The 24,867-nt window shown below is 22.1% G+C and overlaps 1 protein-coding gene across 4 annotated transcripts; it reads right to left on the bottom strand.

The window, feature by feature from the left end:
* Nucleotides 1-1,608: 1,608 nt before the first annotated feature.
* On the bottom strand, nt 1,609-23,007 carry LOC129611985 (acyl-CoA Delta-9 desaturase-like). 4 transcript variants are annotated; one of them, XM_055525432.1, is made up of 5 exons: nt 22,850-23,007; nt 7,401-7,766; nt 3,947-4,283; nt 3,235-3,581; nt 1,609-2,550 (listed from the first exon to the last, which is right to left on the bottom strand). In XM_055525432.1, exons 2-5 carry the CDS (start codon nt 7,756-7,758, stop codon nt 2,315-2,317), a joined length of 1,278 nt encoding a protein of 425 aa, XP_055381407.1. In that variant the 5' UTR covers nt 7,759-7,766; nt 22,850-23,007; the 3' UTR covers nt 1,609-2,314. The 4 variants fall into 4 exon arrangements, with proteins under 4 accessions (XP_055381407.1, XP_055381401.1, XP_055381419.1 ...); XM_055525426.1 differs by lacking the exon at nt 22,850-23,007 and adding an exon at nt 13,879-14,022; XM_055525444.1 differs by lacking the exon at nt 22,850-23,007 and adding an exon at nt 10,369-10,497.
* Nucleotides 23,008-24,867: the final 1,860 nt, after the last annotated feature.

A 24,867-nucleotide genomic window follows, 5' to 3' on the forward strand; every position in this document is an offset into this window, starting at 1 on the left:
GAGCAAATATTGCAAATGTTCCACACTTATTTAGTTTGACTTGAATAAAACTCAATTAAATTGTGTAGTTGAATAGCTTAACTATTACCTACGTACATATTGGTTATTCACACATTCATAATAAAATGTTGCATACTTTCAGGATAATCATATTTAATTTAATAAAGTGTGGAACGTAGTAGCTATTGAATATTATTCATTCAATTTTTATTTTTTGATTTTTTTAACTTCTTTAATTTTTTTAAGTAGAACTCGAATAATTAAGTAAGCAAGTAGAATTTAATTGTAATTTAAATATTTTTTTTTAAAGTTTTTAAATTTTAAAATCAACAATTAATTAGAAAAACTAATAAGTAAAACAATTTATTCAAATTACTTCGATATGAAAGAAATATACATAATATGTATGCATATAAATCTAATTTTTTGTCATAGAATTAACAAAATTATCAAAACATTTTATTAAAACGTGAGCAGATTTATTATCAATCTCTTCAAAATTGCTCTGATCTTTGAAATTAAAAGTTATTCATCATATTCATTAAAAGGCTTAAAACATAAGTTTTCTGTAGCTCATTTCAGACACTTTTCTTTAACTTTTGAGTTAAAGTTCTCCAATAACTTCAAAAAGACTAAATAACTCCCAATCTATTTCAAATAAATTAATATACATTTACTTTACTTTAAAGTTATTAGATTTAATAACCCGAACCTTGAAAATATATTTTAATTACCTTATAACAAATAAAAAATTTAAGTTTTTTAAATAATTTAATTCAGAATTCTTTTTAAGTACTGCAATTTTTCACATAAAATTATGCAACTTACAAGTGCTCAGTTGCATTTTACCTACTTCAAATATTGATAGTATAGAAATTTGTTCTGGTAATAGAATAGACATATAAACATAAAAACATCATGTTTTAATTATTTTTCCCAAATTAGATATTATGTACTTTATTATTTAAATTAACATCAGAATACAAAATATTAATATGAAAGTAACTAATAAAAAAAATTTAATTAAAATACAATAGGTATTCATATTGTTAATCAATTATGTATACGAAAAAAATATGCAAAATTAAAATTAAAATATATTTTTTTTAATAACATAAAAATTAATGTTAATTTTTAATAATATGTAAGTGATAGTGTTTGTCGAATATAATTAATTTTGTAATGGCCTAGAATTTTCTATAATATATTCTTATGATTTCAATTTTGAATTTTTCATAAATATTTTTTTTTTAATTAAATTGCAAAATAGTGCAATCATGAACTTTCAGTTTTAGAGTATGTTTTTCATACATATTTGCAATTAAAAAACCGTATATAATTATTCTTAGGTCTTTCAAGTACATATTTTAATTTGGCATTAATATTTAATCAAAATATGCGAGAAAAGGTCAGGCCACTGATTTTAAATGTAGAACAATATTATACGACACACATACAAGTCAAGGGTAAATTACAAGTAAAATTAATATTTTTTTTAGTTTTATATCACCTTTCTAGACTTTTATAATTTTTTTTGCAAACAATTTAGAATTCATAATTTCTTTATGAGTTTAGGGCAAAAAACAAAAAATATAAACAAAACACATATAAAATAAAAAAAAATATTTTTTATTTTTAACTCATTCCATCTAACAATATTTTATTTATATTAAGGTTTAAATCAAATTTTCTATATTATTATGTAAGTAAAATAAATTTATATTTTTAAAATATATTAAGTATATTTAATTGAAAATCTGATAAAAAATAATAAAATGCACTTTTACAAAAAATTTACTTTAAAAAATTTATTTTTAATATATTTTTTTGTAAAACTTGCATCATACATAATATTGTAAGATTTTAAACTTAAAAATAAATTTAAGAAAACTCACATTTAAACTTATTTTTTTCTTCTGAAAAAATATATTATGACTATTTCTTAACTCATTTTAAATATTTCCTTTGTTGTATAAACATTGTGCCTGTTCTTTTTTTTTAAATAATTTTAATTGATGAAATATTCACAAAATAATTTACATACAAGGGTGAATTTTTAAAATAATTTACGAAAAAAAAAACTCTCCATTTTATACTCAATATTTCTTCATTTTTTGTTTTGTTTTTTTGGCAATTATCGAAAAATTTCACAAAAATTTCTTTATAATTTATATATACAATGTACATAAATATATCCTATACATTACCGAATTAATATTTTACTTAATATATATATATATATACTAAATTCTGAATGATTTGAATGTAAATTAGTTTAAAAAAAAATTAAACTATACCCAAAAACCCTTTAATTTTAATTACATTTAACATGAACATAATTGATAATTGTTGCTTCTTTTCGATCTTCTTCTGTCATATCTTTATCATCCCAACCCCATACTAAATTTTCTTCCTTTTCGTGATCTAATTGTCTTATTAGTTCATCAATTTTCTTTTGTTGACCGGAAACTTTATGAGATCCATCACCTGTCCGTAAAATACGTTTGCGTATCATATCATCTGAAACTGTTTTTAGATCATATGCCCAACCTTAAAATACATAAATGAAAATTATATTAAGTAGTATTCAAATACTTTAACAATTTATTAAAACATATTATTACAGAATTTATTATTATTTTATGAAATATAAATAGGATTATATTGCGACAAGTGTAAGTTAATTAAAAACTATCATTTAATTTATTCCGTTGGCTAATTAAAAATTTATGATTGAATATATTATTGAAAATGCAAATTTATGATATTGAAATTTTGAATAATTTTGAATAAATAGTGAAAATTTTTATAATAGACACAAAATATTATTTTATTATTTGAATTTAATTACGGCGAAGCGAAACAAAAGAAGACATCAAATGAAATTCAGTTATTCATTGCACAGTTATGGTTAATTTTTCGAAATCCTTTGTATTCTTTAAATTGTTTAAATTAAAAAACGCTGTTTTAATTCTTATATGTATGTTTGAAATCCTGTTGTTTTATATAAAATATGTCTTTATATTTAGATGCATACAAAAATTGGTTAGCACTTTTAGTCATTCCAAACTAATTTCCATTAATTAAAATAACTGACTTTTTGCAATTTTGTTGTTGTTTTTTTTTTGAAATTATTTTATAACTATGAAGTTTTTCCTAACCCTTAAAATTACAAATATAAGTCAAATTTACGAAATTTTAAATATTAAAACGTACATTTATATATGAACTTACCAATTTTGGCAAAATTATCTATAAAAACTTTAGTATAATTGAAAAAGTAACTGCCTAATTCTGCTGCTTTATAATCCCATGGAAATACATGATGATAATTGTGGTATCCTTCACCATTAGCAATTGCAATAACAAATCTATTATCAGATGGATTAATTGATTTATCGTACGGTTTGAAACCCCATAAATGAGCAGCACTGTTAACAAACCATGTCAAATGTAATGAAAATATATAACGGAGTATTGAAGAGACAAAGAATGTTTGACGGAATTCATAACCAAAGAAATACCATGGTATTACCGCTGGTAAAACAAAAGATAAGAACGGCATCATATAAAAGTAATATCTGAAAAGAAAAAAAACAGTTTATTATTACATAATAATATTTGTAAAATATTTCCTTAAAATGAAAAATATAATCAAACAATGTGTTATATATTATAATATGTAAAAAGTCAATGACGTTAGGCAAAGTTAGAGTAATTGAATTAATCCTCACTTATCAAAATCTCGAATTTTTAACAAACTTTTAAAAAAATTTTATCAACACGACCTTGTTTTGGCTAAGAATTTTCAAATTTCCAATAATACTGCCTAAAACAATATTTTCTAGTGTACTTCGTTTATATTTAAGCCAATTTACTCAATTCGAACACTTTTGAATTCCATTATTAAATTACAACTAATTGAAACTTTTAAATAAATACTTACTTTTTCTGGAACATTGCAATTGGATCGGCTTCTATATCACTCATATCTATTGTTTTACCTTTTTCCTTAACATCGGGATGTTTTTTCATTAATAACCAACCCATATGAGAGAAAAAGAAGCCACGTTTTGAATTATGTGGATCTGCTGTTGTATCACAGAATTTATGATGTACACGATGATCTCTAACCCATTCATGTATACAATTTTGGAATGCAACCGTTTGAAGAATCATCAATATTAAACGTAATGGCCATTTTGCTTTATAAGCTTTATGTGCCCATAATCTATGAGCACCTGCTGTCACTCCAACACTACTAAAATACCCAACAATGTGACCTAAATACATATATGAAAATAAAATTATTAGAAATCTAATTTGAAGGTTAAAAATATAGTTTTATATCTCATATTCTATAAAAGAATAAAATATTGTAGCATATTTGGAATTATTTTTATTAATTTATTTACTTTTTTCGCATCATTATGTGGATTTTATTCGTAGAAGCTTTATTATGACTTTATAAATTATAATTATGCATATCTACTAAGTATTCTAAGTGACTCTATTACCTTTTATTTAATTTAAATACTAAATTAAAACCTTTTAAACTTTTTATTGTAATTGAATGACGCACTTTTTCAAGTGCATAATATAAGAAAACAATAAAAAATTATTAATTCAATTTACATCGGCACCTAACTAATTATTATATAGAATAATTAATATACTTCCGAACTATTATAAAAGTCAATTTGAACGCTTTCTCCCATAAATTTATAACAAATAACAATGTTTTAATATATATAAATAATATATGGGATCATATATACATGCATATACATACATATATACAAATTAATATGTATGTATGAATATCAAAAAACTATAAGAACAATTGATGCGGCAGCACGTCTACTTTTATAGAATTTCAATATCACGTTATCGCCGGTTTACTTTATCATCGATCATAAAAATTTTGAATTCTTTTTAGAATACAAATTTTTTTATACATACATATGTAGCTTCTCATAAATAATTTTTTATATTTCAAATGTTATAAGAATTCTCCTAATATCTACAATTTCATAAAGAAAGAAGGCTTCGGTTCAAATATCAATATTTTTTTTTATAATTCAATTACGTATTTCATTATTTCTTTTTATTACACATTTGACATTAAGCGACTGACATGTACATTTACATATGTACATATATTTTTTACATTTTTGTACCTAATATTAAAATAATTAATATTGCATTTAATATTCTGAAACTATTTTTTATAGTAATACATACAGTGCGTATGTAGCGCACGAAATATATTAGTAAAAATAAAAGTATTTTATTCCGAATAAAAGGGAGTTTTCTTTTCATACACCTTAAAAAAAATTTTCATTGAAGAATTTTTTGAACTCTGAAACATCCTATATATGTATGTATATGTAAATTTTGTGCTCAATAAGTTTTATAATAATTTAGCAATTTTTATTGAAACTCGAAAACTACCCCAAATATTCTCTAATCAAATATACATACATAATTTTAACACGAATAACTTAAAATTACTTTCAACTCGTAAATTTCAAAGAAAATAATAATTTAATTATTAGAATTTTATCTCAAGATCGACTCTGACCCATAACATTACGAGTATGTTCTTATTCTTAACTCAATCACAATAGCGAAATTAAAGGAAGTGTCTGCCGACTACCGGCATATATTTTTGTGTAGAAATTTTTTGTACATATGATTTTTCTAAGATGACGAGTTTAAATAATAAAATATTTTTAATTTATTCGCACCACCCAACACCAAATAACGTATATAATTCGTCAGAAAATCCTTATTGGTGTCCTACAAGTCCACTTCGTAAATTCTATGAAAGAAAAATTCACATTTTTTCAAATTTTTTTTCTGATAGATTTACATTCTTACATACGTACATATATTAAAAATTTTTTTGTTTTTCACTTATTTTTGTATTAATTATTCTTTTTTTATTAGATTGCTTAGTTTAAAAACATATTCATTTTTAAATTAAGAATGCTAATGTAAGAAAAGTCATAGGTTATTTTTTAACAATAATATTTTTGTATTGTTTTTTTGAATAATTGAAAAATTTAAAAAATATTGTAATAAAAACTATGAATTAAATCAACGACAGGTGGCTCATTTCATTGCCATAAATTGCCGCATTTTCATAATTAAAATAATTGTAACATTTATTATTTGAAAATATGTTTATTTATTTTAGAACAATGGGAAGTCTTGAAATTATTATTTATTTAAATTTGAAAAAGTTCTAGAATAAATAAATTCCCAAGCTCTGTTAGTATTATTTAAATCCTTAAATTCATTTAATAAACGCTTATTACGATAATACACGAATTTCTTTTTAAAACCATTTCTTCTTTAAAAATTTCGAAAACTTAAAATGTAGTACTAAACCTGATTTGACAAATAAATTATTTATTTTAATTTTTTTGATGAATTTTGAATTCCTTATATTTTTCAAAATGTCAACAAATACTGTAGTTTTTTCAAACAGCAAAGACCAAGTCTTTTGCTCACTTTTATATTCAGATATTAAATTTAATACCATTTCTATTTCAAGCTTAATACGATAGAACTACTACAACTTATTTTTGTAAATAAGGTGATTAAATGATGATAAAAAATTAATAAACAAGAAGCGTGTGAAACATTATCTCTCAGATCATTAATTGTATAACGTATGCATACAAAATAGTCCCATATATTATTTAAAAAAATTTGGTGATTTAATTTCTTCACCAATAATTTTAATATTAATTTTTTTCCTCTCTTTTTGTAAATATTATTATTTTCACATGAAATATGCATGTATATATATATATGTGTTTGTAGTACACTAATATAAAGCCAACTACATCATATTTGTGAACTTCGATATTTGAATTCAAGACACGTTTACCGGAATTTTAATCACAGAAAATTTTTTCTAAAAACAATAAATTTTTAGCAAATTATTTCTTTTTTTCTGTATTTCATGATAATAATTGAAGTTAAAGTTCTGATTTTCATATTAATAAATTATTCTTATTTTTAATTTGCACATTATGCACAAAACATTATAAAATCTTCGTCCTGTTGCTCAACGGAATTTTTAACACCAATTTTATTTTGGCCCCCATTCATTCTTGTTAGACTTTTTCAAAAAATTAGTAAATATTTTTGTAATTAATGATATTCCAGAGAACCGTTAATTTGAGCTTTACTTTCTTTATAAATAAAGTATTTTGGAAAAGCAATACAAGGAATCGATATATCCCGTACTCTTTTATTCTGTATTTATTTAATACACAAAATTCAACTTTATAATTTTAGTAATTCAAATCATAATTCAAAGTAACTGTTCTCACAGAATTTAAAAGATAATTAAATTAAAAATGAAAATATATAAAATAAATTACTGTAAATATAAAGCTTATATAATTGTTCTGTAAAAATTATATAAAGCCCATACAATGCCCCAGTATGTAAAATAGCAAATGCAATAATATTTATCCAAACAAGATCTTGTTCAAAATATCCAGTTTTTGTTTTCGTTTCATCCTTAACAGCTAAATCTTCCTTCGATTTAAATATTTTTAAATTTGAGTTTTCTTTTTGATTTCCATGTTGTAGTGTAGAACATTGAACATCTGTATCTAATGGTATATTATTATTTACTTCAGTTGAAATCCGTTCTCCACCATTTTTTGAATGTACTTTCTCTACTTTAGCTTCCGCTAATAAATAAGTACTTCCAAGACTGTTATTAGGTGCCATATTGTTGTCTATATATGTATATAAAATGAGAAATAAAAAAAAATAAAAATTGTTATAATTAAATAATTTTTAAAATTAAAAATATTGTAAAAATTCTAATAAATTATCGAAGACCTTAAAATTATTGAATTAAATTGATTGTATATTAATTGGTTGAATTAATTTACATACTATTGGAACTTGATTAAACACTAGTTACATTCTCAGTTTTCATGCTGCAATTCAATAATCTTAATACGTGATTGTCCTTTTATTGAAATTATTTACATTTTAAGCTAATACCGTACATTGAAAAGCTTTTGAATTAACATGAAAATTACAAAATAAATTATATTTTTCATAACAATATTAAAACATCATTGTTATGAACCTTTTGGTGTCATAAATCAAATATTAAACCTAACGTAACCTTATGAAATACGTACAGAAAAAATTAAAATATATTGTATATAAAAAAATTTTAAGTTTTGAGTATAGGTAAAGAAAAAAAAAAGACCATTTATAGGGGAAAGAAAATTTATTGGCCACATTCTACATATCATTTTACCAAAAAGCCTTTGTAAAATTAGATTTCCAATTGGGTCAGTAAGTTTTTTAATTGAATTAGAGCACAGTAAAGCTAAATTTTTGTTAGAAAATTATATTGTAACAACAGAATTAGAGTTTCAAAGCACAATTTTCAACAACATACAACATTACGTATAAAATTTATTGTTGTAAGAAGTAACAAATAATAATTACTTTAGCCGAGAAACATTAACCCTGAATATTTACTAAAAAATACTCAAATTTAGCAAAATGTCAGCCAACATATTTCATTGTTTCTAAGATCCATAGAAAAGAAAAACGTTCAACAATCAAACTATAAATTTAATCGAATTTTTATATTTTCAATTCAAATAAATAATTATTAAATACCAATCTTCAAGAAATGAGAAAAAATAAAAATTTTAACCTCAATGAAAAATAAATCTAAATAAATCTTAACTCAATACAAACACACGAACACATTATATTAACAAGCACCTATATATGTATGTATAAATGTATTATGCTTTTCCATCTACGATATTTTCCCAAAGATCTCTTGATAACCATCAAGGCGATTCGTATTGTGAGTAACATTAAAAAAAAAACGAAAAAAAAGAAATACAGACTAACATTACAATAATAATAATAATAATATAGAAAACTGAAATTGTCAAGTTTATTTTAGCTTTTCTTTTACATTAATACTTATACTAGTCATTATACATACATGCATACATATATAGGTATAATTATTAAAAAAACTAAAAACCGGTCACAGAAAAGACATTCCTATATACACCACAATTATTTAATTTTAACTATTATAAAATTTGTGTGCATAAAACTGTTATATAACATTTTAGACTAAAATGAAAATGATCTTCAGAAAAAAAATTATGAAAATATTACTACCATGACCATGAATTACAAAACAGAACAGACAGTTTATAATCAAATAAAGGGAGAAAGGGAAATAGAGGAAATTAAAGAAAGAAATACTGTTATTATAAAACAACAACAAAAAAAATGTTCACTTTTAATGTTATTTTATTTATAGAACAAAATGCTTTATAAACTCTACAGGTGGGATAAATATTATGGTGGGTTAAAAAAGAGAATTATTAAGGAAACTTCAAATATTTTATTTTTTCTTATTATTATTTTTTGCTATCTGGGACAACAGTGACCATTGTCTCGATAAAAAATTTTTAACAAGTCAAGGTTAAAATCAAGTTGTACTATTTATTGTAGTATTTATATGTATATACAAGTTCAAAGTAAAATATAATTTTTCTTTTTCTTCTAAGAATTTAAAATGAATTATAGGCCAAGAGTACTGATCAATTAAGATACCAATTTTCCAAAAATTTAACCAAAATTTCCTCAAAATTCTGTAGAAAAATACAAAGTAATTATAAATTAAATAATAAATCAAAAATGTTTTGTTGAGGGCTACGATACTGATGACAAACGGAATTAAAGATTTAAAAGATTATTCATGTATTTAAGCAATTATAAATACTTAAAATTTAAATAAAATCTTATATTTTTAGTTTTGTTAAGAAAATAAAGGTAACAAATTTTCTATTAGGAATGAATAAAATTAATATGGGCACACATGTGAGTATCTCTACTTTATTTTGGCAAAATAAAAATAGGTCTGTCCAAGATAAAATTCTCCTGCAAATTTTTTTCCTGCAAAAAAAATATTAATAACTCACATATTTACTCTTAATTTTATGCTGTCCAATTTCTATCTTGAACAAATGAATTATCTATCTTGGACAGAACGTTAAACTTGTATTTAAAACAGAATTTTTCTCCTATAGAATTTTAAAAAATTTCAAATCGTTGTTTAAAATTGCAAATAGTAATAGTTTCTTTGTTATATTTTAAATTTGTTTAAACAATTTTGAAACAAACGCACTAAAATTTTGTTAAGAATTTAAATAATATTCATGTCTCCAAGTTATGATAAATGTTAAAAAAAAAAATTCAGATTTAAAAGCTTCTAGTCATATTTCACTTATGAAGTTTTAAAATTATAATCTTAAATTAGATAAAATATCGATTACAAACCACGTGTTGTTACAATTGACGATTTTTTTAATAAAAGTTTAATAAAGTAATTTAAATTTTCATTTATACTTGTAGTTTATAGTTACAATATTAAATTTAAAAAATAATAAATTTCTAATATTTATATATATACATATATATACAATTGAAATTCAATTAAAAATGTAACCAATGTTACTATAATTTTTCCAAATAATTAAAAATTAATTTTTTTTTTCAAATTTCAAAAGAACACTACTTAATGTTAACAAATATAACATTAAGACTAACTTAAACTTAAAAATGTTATACAAAATATTATTTTTTTTTATATTAATTATTAATTATAATGTTTAATTTATATGATAATATGAGAATTTTTAAAAATAATTAAAATCATATGACAACAATATCATATTCGTATTTCATTTATGTATTATGCATTACAAAAATTTAATTAACAATTTATGTGCATATAATTAAATATAATACTTAGAAGTCAAGGTAGAAGTCTTAAAGGGTTATTTTAAATTTAAAATATAAGTGATTTGATGCGTGAAACAAAAATATTTAATAAATTTGTAATTAATAAAACCATCATTATACATAGATGACGTACATACGTACTTGTACCGTAATAATTAGAATAATAAGGGAAAAATAATTACATACAATTTAATTGTAAAATAAATACAAGAAACTTAATAATTAAAATGAAAATTTGAGAATGCACGCAAAATATATTTACACATATAATGAAGATGTAGTTGCTAAAAATCAAGATGAGAATGAAATAATTTCCGCCAGTTTACAGTAAAAATTGGGATGACACATGCAATGACAACAATTATTGTACATAATATAAGGTTAAGAAGGAAAAATAATTCAATATAGGTATATACTTCCGTAATAAAAAAAAATTAATTGAAAAATTATAATGTATGAAAAAATTGTATATAAATTTACTTAGCACCTAAAAAGATTAAAAGCAGATGATTATCAAAGAAAAAATTTCGATTTGAATTGTTTTAATTATAAAAATCTTAATTTTTATTACAACAAATGATATAGATTGTATAACATATAAAATAAGTTTGAAAACCAGTACCTTTTTGACCAGTACCTGAAAATTTTCTGAATTCAGTAAAAAAAATTTTAGGGATATTTGAATTCTTTATTTATTTAAATCATTACTATAAACTTCTAAAATATTATTTTAGGACAATTATAGGAACAGGATTTTAAAGTTTGATTACAATATTTTAAAAATAGGTCTAAATATCACTTTATATGTTTTCCAGATTATTTTCATAAGCCCTTGTTGTCGCTTATAAAAGGTGTTTAGCATACAAATACATTACATTTCATACAAATTCCAAATTATAAATACTAAACTAAAAAAATTATTTGTGAATGTTATTTGTATGAAAAATATATGAAAAATGCATTTTTCGCATGATTTTGAATATATTTGATGCGTTTTACTGACAAAACTATGAGAGATAGAGAACAATATTATATGAGTTAACTAATAAAAAATAACAAAAATTTTTGAGGCATTTCGAGTATCTGCAAAATTCTAACTCAAAGTAATTTTGATCTTGATCAAAGAATCATCCCTGAAATTATTTGCCACCTTATGCAAAACATCTAGTATACATAATTACTCATTTTAAGAAAATATTTGCAATTTCTTGTTTAACCCTATATGCTTTTTTAATGTTAAAAACATAAAACCAAAAATATTATTAATCAGCATTAAATTTGTTAATCGACATTGTTAAAAAATTTAAATCGATTTTAACTGTGAATTAAATTACTTTCTCTATTTTTCATTTTAACAAAATCAATGCGGTGTGCGTACTTTTAATGTAATAACGAAGCAATTGAGTTCGATATATGTAAGTACATACATATGTACATATAAATTTAATTTTTTTTTCTTTTGTTTTCTCTTAATCACAATGCGTAGTTTTCAATTTTCTTTTGCATAATTTATAATAATCTCATTAAGGTGATTGAACTCATATTTCGAGTGATCAAAAGTTGAAAAAAGAAAAATTTTGCTAAAACTATAAACTTTAAATATTCTATGTATGTTATGTTATTATTTGTACTCCTAATTTTCTAAATTTGACTTATTTTCAAGGATTTTCAATTTGTATCGAATTAATTATATAATGACGAAGAAATAGAATGAAAATTAAAATCAAAAGTTTGTGAATGAATTACTATAGTGATTGATTCTCCTTTTAAAAACGAGAAAGTTACAAATTTAGCGTGCACAGCGCTTAGCTACAAATCATTAGATAATACTCGTATGTATATATATATGTACATATTTATAAGGCTATTGAATTTATGCAAAATATGAATAACCAAGAAAATTATAATAAAAACTAAATTAATTTTATATTATTAACCGCATTCAGAATGAAACAAAATTATAATTGAATTGGTTAATATATATAGTTGCCGATACATTTTATATATACATATGATGTACATTATGATTGACTTCATTTAAAACAGAAACCACTTAAGTATAGAATCTTTTGAACGCCTCTTAAACAATGGATTCAATTTTCTATTTATGTATAATAATTCATCTGTAAGTCTCTTATTTAATAATTCATTTTCTAAACACGTAATTTTAAAATATATTAAGATTTTTATTGTTTCACTTTTAAAAAATGAAAAATTTTATATATAGTTATGTAGGCGTACGTATGCATATATACTTTAATATTAATTATGAATCAATCAATATTAAAACTTATATACAGTACATATTATGTGTATGTGTAAGTACAATAAGAAATTTTAAGCAAATTCGCAAATTCAAGTTGAAAATATTGTGTAAATTGTGGCAAAAAGGAAAAATGATTTAAGTCGAAATTAGTGTGCTAGTTTCGAGTAAAAGAAGTTTAAAAATTCATAGGTACTTTTAAAAATATTTTAAGAACTGCTACTTATTTCGAATTTTTAGAATTTCTGTCAATATTTTTATTTCATATCTTTTTTTTAAATTCAACAAAATTTTCTTTGAAATGTCATGCCTTTCCAAAGAAATACTGATCGAATTTATTGAGTAGTGTTTTCTACAATTTAATTAAGCCATTTAAAACTTGGTAATACTTGTATCTCGACTTTGTACTAAATCTATACATAGACCTAAAATATTTTTTTTTTCCTTATTGCCCTAGATTTATAAATGATTAAAATTCAGTGATATTAAATCATTTTTGGAATTTACAATTATTTTATTTTTTATATACAATATTATACTTGCGTGTATATCATTAAAAAATATTATAATCTAATGTTCATATTTTAAAAGGTTTATTTCACTTTCTTTCACCATTTGATTTTTGTTTTCTTTCTTTGACTTAAATTCAAGTTCAATAGACTATAATTGAAAATTTCTGTATATGTACTTAGGTGTAATATAATTATTTTATATTTTATTAGGAAAAATAATGTTATTTTAATGATAAATAAATTAAAAAAAAAATTGCTCAATTTATTGACCTGTATTTTTGTATCAATAGAAAAGAAACCACCGATTTAAATTTATTTTTGCGAAAACCGATTCAGCTTGTACCGGAATCACAAACAAAACTAAAATTTTTGATAAAAAATGTTTATATTAAAACCAAACACAAATTGATTAAAATTTCAAATAGTTATTAGAAAATAATTGCTTATGTTTTATTGTTTTTTGTGTTAATTTAAAGAAATTCCAAGAACTTTCACGCATTTCGGTATATAAAGTGAAATACGCAAGTGTTTTTTTATAAAAGCACTTCCATAACACTGGAAGTTAATTTAAAATCAAAGCTTCCTAAAATATTTACAATGCAATATAAAACTTTAAACTATATTTTACAAAAACAAAAAACAAAAGAAAAAAACAACTAGATTTAAACTTCTACTTATAATTTTGTCTAATATTCTTTTCGACATTTATATTTCAGATTGCAAAATTGAAAAATTGCAAAATTGAAAGGTCACAACATTGATTTTTCAAAATTGCACAAAGTTTTTTGTACACACATTGTTCGATTTATGAAATTTTTTTGTTTAAAAATTACATCAAAAAACTAGACTTCAGGAAAAATTTAAAAAAATTTGTTAAAAGTCAAAAAATTGAAATCTTCTTGAATCTATTCCGATTTCAATTTTTCCGATTTTCTTTATTCTTTTTCCTTATATCATAAAATGATATATTACTGCATAAATTTGGGAGCATATTGAGTAATTGCATAATTTATTGATCTTATTATTACTAGTTAAAGTAGAAAATTACATACAAACAATAAATTTCCATGCATATAATAATTTTGTAATCGATTCAGCTCAAAAATAAATAAAAATACGTAGATCTCCATTTTCTATATGATTCATTCATATAAACATAGAGTAACAATGACCTATTGATTGCTTTTTGCTAATGTTTTGCAAATACTCTCACAATTTAGAACATTTTGTCCGGTTTATATAAACAATATACATATATAATTTAATAGAACTAAAATAGAATAATGGAAATAAGTAATTTATTTAATGTAAATTTTTGGGACCAAAATACTCAAATGTTTTTTAATTAATTTTGAAAACGATAATGATTAAACTTCAAATGTGTTTTTTTTACATATTATAACATTATACATACGTATTATATATTGACCTATTTTAAATTATATTATTATAATAAAAAAAAATTTAAAATTAATTTGAAGATGTTTGATATTAAACCTAACTTAAATCAATATAAAATGACGAATTAAAGAATATATGCAGTCAATATTAAAATTACACAAGTTTTATGATTTTTCTAAAAATTTTTTAAATTTACATACATATGTAAATTTAACTACAAACATGAGTACGAAAACAAGATATTCGATTAAATTAATTATAAAAAACTTTTGACTTTTTGAATATGAATCAAAAATAAAAAACCTGTTTTATCTAAATTATCGGTGTCAACTAACCTACATGTTACAATTAAAGAATCATATTATACAATAAAATATTGAATTTAAGATACTTTTGGGGCCAATTTGAGATTTATAGGCATGAAATGTCATACTGACAATTCACTAAAAATTGTTGTAACCAACACAGAAAGGCAAACACTAATTATATACAAAAAATAAAGTACAATAATATCAACTTGATAAAGACGTAAACTGCGTTTCTTATTTAAAACTCGATACCTTAAATTTGCTGCGAAAATGAAAACTTATTTATTGTTTGACACAATTTCGTCAGTAAAAATTGCTATATAGAAGTATTCTACAATATAGCAATTTATACTAATTAAATTAATAAAAAAAATTTTGCAATTCTCCACTATCATAGTAATTCTCCACTATTCTCCACTCTATCTAAAGAGTTCGAATTAATAATTAGATCATATTGCGAGTAATAATTACAACAACAAAAATTTTTTTATGCTTTTCATTCCAAAAATTTAACATTTATATTTTATGAGTTTAAAATTTTTGTGTTTAATTAAAAATTAAATTTTTAATTTAATTTTATTTAAATAATTTCTGTAATAAAAATTACAAGGTTTTTATTATAATATACGAAAAAAAATCTAATATAACAAAACTTATAAAAAAACTTAATTATGTTTAGTCACAGATATCTCACAAATTATAAGAGCCTTGCGGCACTAATCTCATCCATTAAATTAAGAATTAATTGTTTGTGAATTAAAAAATTTCAATAAAAAAATATTTAATTAATACCTACGAGATGTAGGTACATACAAGTGTAAATAATTAATTTAAGCACAAATTAAAATCCAAGGTACTTGTGATCATCTGCATTTGTTAGAATTTCTTTATATTGTTTTATTGTTCTTGTATGAGAATTAATTATTTCACCTAAGAGAAGTATACGAAAACGTTTTTAGTATTATTCCATTAAATTTTAAATATTTAATCATTATTTTATTGAAATTTATTTAAACTTCAACTTTACAATAATTCTAATATTTTCTTAATAAAATTCTACATAAGACAAACATGCATTTTACAATATTAAATTGAAGGTCTTTGTTAAACAAATTTTCTGCAAATTAAAAAAAAAAAAACCAAATGAAAACTTGATGTTCATGGCCCCAATAATAGGTCTGTGCATTTAAATATATAAATATACAACATACATAAAAACATATATGTATATGCATATTTTACATTTACACGTAGATAATTCTTTTTTTTTTTAAATAAACATAAGAAGAAAATTTTGGTTTTTATTTAATTTTGATTTTGGCCTTTTCGCAAATTTTAGATAAATACTGAATATTTAGCATGCTGCATGTTGCATGTTGAATTTCAGCATCCATAAAATGCTATTTCATTGGTTTATTTGTTATTCAAGGTTGTACAGTTTTAAGAATCACCATTCTACTGAGTAAAAAGATTTTTTTTTAAGAATTTTTCATAATTTCTTAACTTAACTATAAATATGTTACATAGTTCAATAAACATCTGTATGTATATACATATGTACATTTGACACTATAAAACGCATTTGGAAAAGTTTAATGTCAATGAATTACAATAATTCTGATGGTTTAAGATTTAATTGCATTATATTTTGGTCAAGTGCATTTTTTTAATATTTGTGGCTAAATTGAAATATTTATTGCAATTTTTTTAAATTTATTTTTAAAGAAGTTTTATGGTAAAAAATTAAAATATTCTTTTTTAAGATGATTTGCAGATTATTTGAGAACCCATTTACCTTAATTGTTTTGAAACAGAATTTAACTCGTTTTCAAGTATGTAATTTAATTATAAGAAATTTATGAATTTAATTATGTGGTAAGCTTTTTATTCAAAAAAGAACTCTTATATAGCCTTCAAAATGTAAAGAAAATCCATTTAAGAGCAAACAATACTCAATTCGGAATATCGAAAAAAGAAATTAATTGTGTTCTCATTTTTATAATATATTTTTATAATATTTTTGAAAAAATTTAAAAGAAATGTACGTTTGTACACAAAATCCTTTACTATATATAGAAAGGGTTTTGCATTCTTTAAGATAAAAATTAATTAGCAGAATTTTAAGCACATATAGATAAACATTGATATGATGGTCGAAATCGACGGCTGTTTACAATTATTGAACTTTTTGCTTCACTAGGAATTTAGAAAAAATAGTTTCGGCAAAATGAAGAGACGAAAATTGAAACTTTGCTGATTTTGAAGGAATTCAAAAAAAAAAGGTTCGGGTGGTTACATCCCTATTTTTATATATTCGGATAAATGATAAAGTCAGATTCTTGAAACTTGGCAGTCGTATGTCCAATTATAAGTCAAACATATCTTTGAAATTTTTATAGAATGTTTTTACAGGTTCAAGTAATTGCTATACAACAATAAGAGATGCAGGGTATAATTCAATCGCTTCATACCGATTGAAATGGTTTTACTTGTCATTAAAATTAAAAGAAAATAAATTTTTTATATGTTCATTGTGCCGAAACCGTTCAGTAAGAACTGTTTTTTTGTTCGATTAGTTTTTTTTTTCTTTACTCCACTTGGGAGCATTAAGACCTTTCCCTTGACTTTAGAGTCAATATCACTTTTTATAGGTCAGTGAGTGTGAACAACGCGGCGACCAATCTGCCGTGATTTTTTTTTATTTAGGTTAAATATTGGAGATTATTGATGTAGATAATAATCTATTATTTTTGGTTTTCAATATCGAATACTGCGGATATATACTCGTATATAGGTAATTACTTTTATATTAATATTTTATTTAAAATATTGTAAAAATTTTTATAGTAACCTAACCAGGACTAGAACCCGAGGACCTTCGCTCAAAGGGCCGATGCCACTAACATTGCAGCATTGATTAGACTAAAAGCTTTGATCAAAATCGAATATGAAGAACACATCTTCTCACAGTTGAAGTGCTATTATATACAATAAATTAAATAAAAACAAGTTTTAAAAATCTTTCTTCCTTAAAATTGATTTTCCAATAATAATATATTCTAAACTCATTCGAATTCTCTTGTTCTAAAACAAATAGAACACTCACGAAAGGAATCTTTTACATAATACAAAAAATTTAAATCTTTTCCGAGACAAACCTCGAATTGAAATATGGAAAATTTATTTATTCGAAATAAAATAGTTAACCAATATTGTATAAAAATTAAGTAGCGCGAGGCTTTAAATTTATAACAGAAAATTGTTGCTTTTCTTTATCTTGTTATTGATACAAATTTCATTGACTAATTTAATATCATCTTTAAATACCAATATAGTGTCACAACAAGGTATATTTGTTTGTAAATACTCGTATATGTAAAAAAAAATTTATATTCGTTCATAACTTTTAAAGCCATAAGGGAAATAAAAAATATAAAAAAATTTTTTAATAAAATGAATTAAATTTACAAATTAAAATTATATTTGTACATAAATATGTAACGTATGTATTTGTCACCTTAATAAAATTTTACAAAACAATATACGCAACCTCTCTACATATTATAGCTTGCAACTACTATACTTATATGTGTATATAGCTGTGCAATTATTGTTATTAAATCCATTCACTATCTTCACTCTGAGATTAATTGCAAAAACATCATTTTACCTATTTAATCAAAATTTGGAAAATTGACAGTCCTCCATGGCTAGTTACTTTAAAATATGTACTCATATGTACATATTTATAATGATTTTAAACCATTTGATTAATTGGTGAATAGACGAAAATTACGCGAAATCAAAAATAATGATGTGAAATTTTGCAAGTAAAAATAAAAATAAACAGTGTGAGACAAATAAAAATGTTTCTTTATAACTATTTGGGACCCTAAATTTTTAATATTCTATGTTAACATATACGTATACGAGGAATTCTAAAACGTTATTTTTTAATTAATTTTTTATAATGAATGGCGATTGTAATTTTGCATCTTTGAATGCATCTTGCAATATGGAAATCTAACGAATTTCTACTTACCTTATCATGTGTCAATCAGTTTATATTTTATATTGTTGCTAGCCTTAACTGCAATTTCCCAATATAATTCTAATATTTTTTTAAAAGCAACAATAATTTTAAAGGTATTTTTTTTTTTACCAAAATATAACAGACGTGTCACAGGACCCAACACAAGTTTTAGCTTAGCTTAGCAAAAATTTCAGATTTATCGACCGGTGATATATTGGGACTCAACGTAAATTTTCTTATGTATTCGCCTATCAGAATGGGATCAAATTTAATTTAGTTTTTTTTATAACTATGTTTGCTTTGTTTGTCTTAAATTATAGTGCAGTAACTATAATTTGAGACAACAGTTAGTCGTTTTATACCCTTAGTTATTGGCTACCCTTAATTTTGTAAGAATTAACAGAATAAGCGACTAATAAAATCTCTACAATTTATTTCTATTTGGAACATTTATACATTATACACTCTGTAGAAATTTAGTGCACTATATATACAAATATATATACATAGATATTTATTTAATTAAAATCACTTATAATACCATATAACAATAATAATTTTAGAAATAACCAAATATTTTTACGGTTTTACTCTTAGAAGTCTATATACATACTGCATACATATAATATTAAAAAGTTTTATGAAAATAAACATATGTATAAATAAAAATGTCGCGCCTTGTGATTTAGGCACATTAATTCTGTTTTTATTTATATATAAATAAATGTTGTAAGTAACTAACATATAAATGTGATAATAAACTTATAACCTATAATTTAATAAGTATAGGCAAATGATGAAATATTTTCGTAGCGTGTATGCTTGTAAAACAAATTTAATGGTAATTTTTACAAGAAAGTTCCGGAAACGTATAATGAATTTAAAAAGTTGATGAAAATTTGAAAAAGAAAATTCGCAATATACGCTAAACAAATACAAACATATATGTATATGAAAAAGATATAAAAACAAAATGAATAAAAAACATGAAAATTTGTGAATGAAAAACATGAAATTATTGCAATTTAAAACTAAGAAGATTTTGTAAAGAAAATTAAATTTGAACCCTTTTTATATACACACATATATTATAATTGAGAAAATATTTGAAAACTATTCAGTTTAGTTTTTCAAGAAATGCTATAAGTACACGACATTTTTGAAAAATTGCACCCATTAGAGAGAAAGTTTAAGCATACGTACATATCTAAAACAAATTGAACAGTGAAGATCTTTCGCTTATAATCGAAGATATTTTATTTCAGAATTAAGAATTTTAAGCTTTTTTTTTAAATATATTTAGTTATGTCCCTAACATATATATTACTTTTCAATTTCAACAGTATATACATATGTTGCATGCATAAATGCTTGTATATGTGCTTTTTTAAATATGTACTAAAATTTTCTACTTGAATTAACAAAAAAATTATACAAATTAAGTAGAACATGCGTAATAAAGTTAAAATATCACCGTTCGATAATGTACATATGTACGTCTATAGCACAAAAATATAAAAGCTAAATACTTATATTAATTTTGAAATTGCATATTTTATGGCGTGACCAAATATTCTCAAATCTTTATAGTTATAAAATAATACTTCATTAACATAATTAAATATAAATTAAATATATTATATTAAATACAAAATATATATTACCTATAATTTCAAAATTACATAATATAGAATAGAATGAAATTGTTCTATAAATACTATACCAAAATTTAAAACAAAAATCATATGAATAATATAGGTAAATGAATAATTTTAAATTCAATTTTTTGTTTTCCATAAAGATCCCATTAAAGCGTATATTGTACGAGTTATGAATTTAAATATGAAATTTTTGAAATATTTATGATGCATAAGGTTAACCCATCTTCGGATAAATTGAATTTTGATAAATAAAGAATATTATTGTTAAAAGCTCATACACAACAACAAAAGATTTATGAATTGAAATAAAAATACACATACAATTATATACATACATATGCATATATTATATACATATATTTTTAAACAAAATCTCAATAATTTTATTGATTTCTTATTATATTTTATTATATTGATTATTTATTATATAAACATTGCAAATTCTAAATAATTTTTATAACATTAAGTTTTGTTCAGCTAATTCATGTATAATTTTGATTTTTTAATTAATTGAAATTCTTTAATTTTAATATACTTTATTATGATTTTAATACCAAGCCAAATAAAAGATTAATATCTGAAGAAAGGAATGAGGAAATACAATTTATATATACAAATTGGGATCTTTGTAATAAAATATTGAAAAGAGGAAAAAGAATATTGAACGTGTAATGATTTTAATTAAATATTTACATACTTTAATATTAATAATAAATTTAATTATTAAGAGTATTTAAAAAAATATGTCATGAAACATTTTTTCGCAATATGGTATTGTAAAATATTGACAAAATATACACGAATTAACTCAACATGTCTCCTTAAAATTTAAAGGTAAATTCATACGAGTACCATATACGATTTACATATAAAGGTTAATTTACACTATATACGAGCTATTTATATAAGCTGTTATTAAAACAACATATGTGTATACAATAATCAAATATATAGCATAATAAAAGCAATACAATAGGAAAAATTTTAATACACGTTCCATTAGTATAATTTAGGAAAAATTTTTATTAAAACTTCTATATTGTTGTGATTCATTAACTCAATTAAATAGGTAGCAATAACCTCACAAATTATTTACAAATATAACCAATATCACTTAACTTTGTTAAATTATTCATAGACTTAATCTTATATATTTTGAATAATATTCTTGAAATTAGACATATACTTTAGGGATTCTATTTAAACAAAATTTTGGCAAACAAACATGAAGTATATATACAAGTATATTGTTTTAGAAACAGTAATTTTAAAATTTTTACTTTTCCGTTATACTTATACAACATTCCTTTAAATATACAAGTATGTAATTAATAAAAATTTTGAAATGACCCTAATTTAACTATTTTAAATCCTAAATATACTTATTTTATTAATGAACTTCTCTCTAAAATTTGCCGATTATATTAAAACTTTACAAAATATTATTGTACCATAACCATTGCATCATTTAATAAATTGAAAACAGTTACAAATTCTTAGAATATCTCAAATCTGTAAAATATATAATTGACTACATATTATGTTATGCTTGAAAATATTCTTAAGATTACGAGTATATATGAAAAACATAAATTTGAACACAAAATTTATAAAAATCCGACTGATTTTGAAATATGCACGTCTAGTACAGTATTGTTGTCAGGATCCTTTTTTTGAAATTTATTTAAACCAGATCATATACTTATAATATACTTTAGCTTTACACATCCTTATTAAGTATTTTACAGATATAAAATTATTAATTAAATACATTATAATTAATGATATAGTAATATAGTAAATAATTATATTAATTAATCTCTATTCTATTCTCTTACCTTTTTTATTTGACAATATTATCCTTAAAAAATATAAATTTTTAAAAATTATTTTTAAGTGCAATGTTTTCACCGAAAATTTTCTTATTATTTCTATTTTGATTATTAATGTTTCAAATTATATACATATGTACATTTATTATGTAGAAAAAAACCAATTATATAATAATTTTAATTTTGAATCTACGTTTTTTCTCAATGTTTTTACACTTTTGTATTATTTTTAAATTTTCTTTCAATCAAAAAAATAACCGAAAAGCCCAATGCGAATTAGAATGGATTAATATTTAAAAAAAAAAATAATTAAAGAAAAACTTTAAAAAATTATTTGAAATTCTTTTTTTTATTATTGTTAGCTCTTAACTGACTGAAGTCAGCTACTAGACAATTGAAAATTTTATTTTGCTATCTGCCTTTATAAAACTATCATTCAAATGCGAAAAAAAAATAAGCAACAAAATGGACAGTAATACTTAATAATTTTTTTTAAATTTTAGATATATGTTTATGTATGTATGTACGTTTGTATAGATATACACGAAAAATTCGAATACAAATCAAAATAAGATAATTACGGTGCACATAAATATTTGTGTGTATAAATTTCGGTTCTATTTAAAAATACTAATCTGCAGAATATTAACCTGAGCTTTTTTTTTGTTTTTTTTTTTATTTTTGTTTTATAATTGTATACTTCTTATTCTTATATTCATTATAACTTCTATATATCTTCTATCGCTGTATAATAGTAACATAATATTTTTTATAATTATCTCATGAGAGAAAATTTTTATGTATGCATACTAAATATAGAACACAACACAAAAGAAGAATATTTAAGACGCGAAGTGTTAGAATTGTAATTGAAAGTGAATTCGGGTATGGAAATCATAAAATGTGCAATATTATATATGAAAATGTAATAAACTTATATGGTAGGGCCTTCAAAAATAAAATGTTAATAGAAATCATATTAAATCACAAAACACTCTTACCAAACGAAATTTCTTTCCCAAAATCCCATCATTTTTCTTTGAGAATAATGAAATTTGTTAATGATAGCAAATTAGAATAAGAAAGTATTTAAAGAAAGCATGTATATATATACATGTACATTTCAAAAATGAATCTGACTCCAACTATTAACTAAACTATTAAGAATGTACTGAAACTATTCAAGATTCTATTGGTGGAATTCTGAAGCAGTATAATAGAATAAACTTATAGAAATATTAGAAATTATTTACCTTTTAATGATCCCCTTTTTGAGCTATTGTACCTCAAAGTCGTTTTAAGAGTCATATGTTTTACCTATTGTTTTTAATAGCTTTAGACACAGTTTATATCATAAACATATTGTGTAATATTTACTATCAAAATCTGATTATGTGTGTTGTTTACTTAGAGCAAAAAATTAAAAGAAAAATGATTGAAAACAAATGTAGTTAAATATTGACTTAACACTCAAATATTTCAGAAAATGAGCACATTTTGAATAGATGTGATACTTCTCAAAACAGATTTTAATTTACTCTAATAAGAGCTTACCAAGTCAGCTCTACTTGTCATATTCCTTTATTTATGAGAAAAATTTTCAAAATTGGACGCTCGTCAGTAAAATCAATTTCAAAACCGAAACACCCCAAAGAAGACTTTAACTGGGAAAATGTACTAATCAAGAACAACTTTTGAATAAATGCATCAAGAATAAATTTTAAAAAACTTAGCTGTGGTGTTTTTCGTCATATTTCATAAAGCAAGTTTCTATTTAAGTTAATAAAATAATGATTGAATAATATTAATCCAATTAACTCAATAAATAAAATATTTTGAAATGTTATAATAAATAAATAGAAAATTGTTTTGAATTTCAATATTACATTTCTTAACAAATTAAAAAAACGAATGATGCTAATATTGTTTTATAAATTCACTGCATAATTTAAAAATATAAGATGTTAAGTACAAAAGATTTCTAAAATTGTATTAAAAAAATTCTAATATCAGAACGTTAATAT

Source organism: Condylostylus longicornis, unplaced genomic scaffold (genome assembly GCF_029603195.1).
Source record: "Condylostylus longicornis isolate FDR11 unplaced genomic scaffold, ASM2960319v2 ptg000004l, whole genome shotgun sequence".
NCBI classification, from domain to species: Eukaryota; Metazoa; Arthropoda; class Insecta; order Diptera; family Dolichopodidae; genus Condylostylus; species Condylostylus longicornis.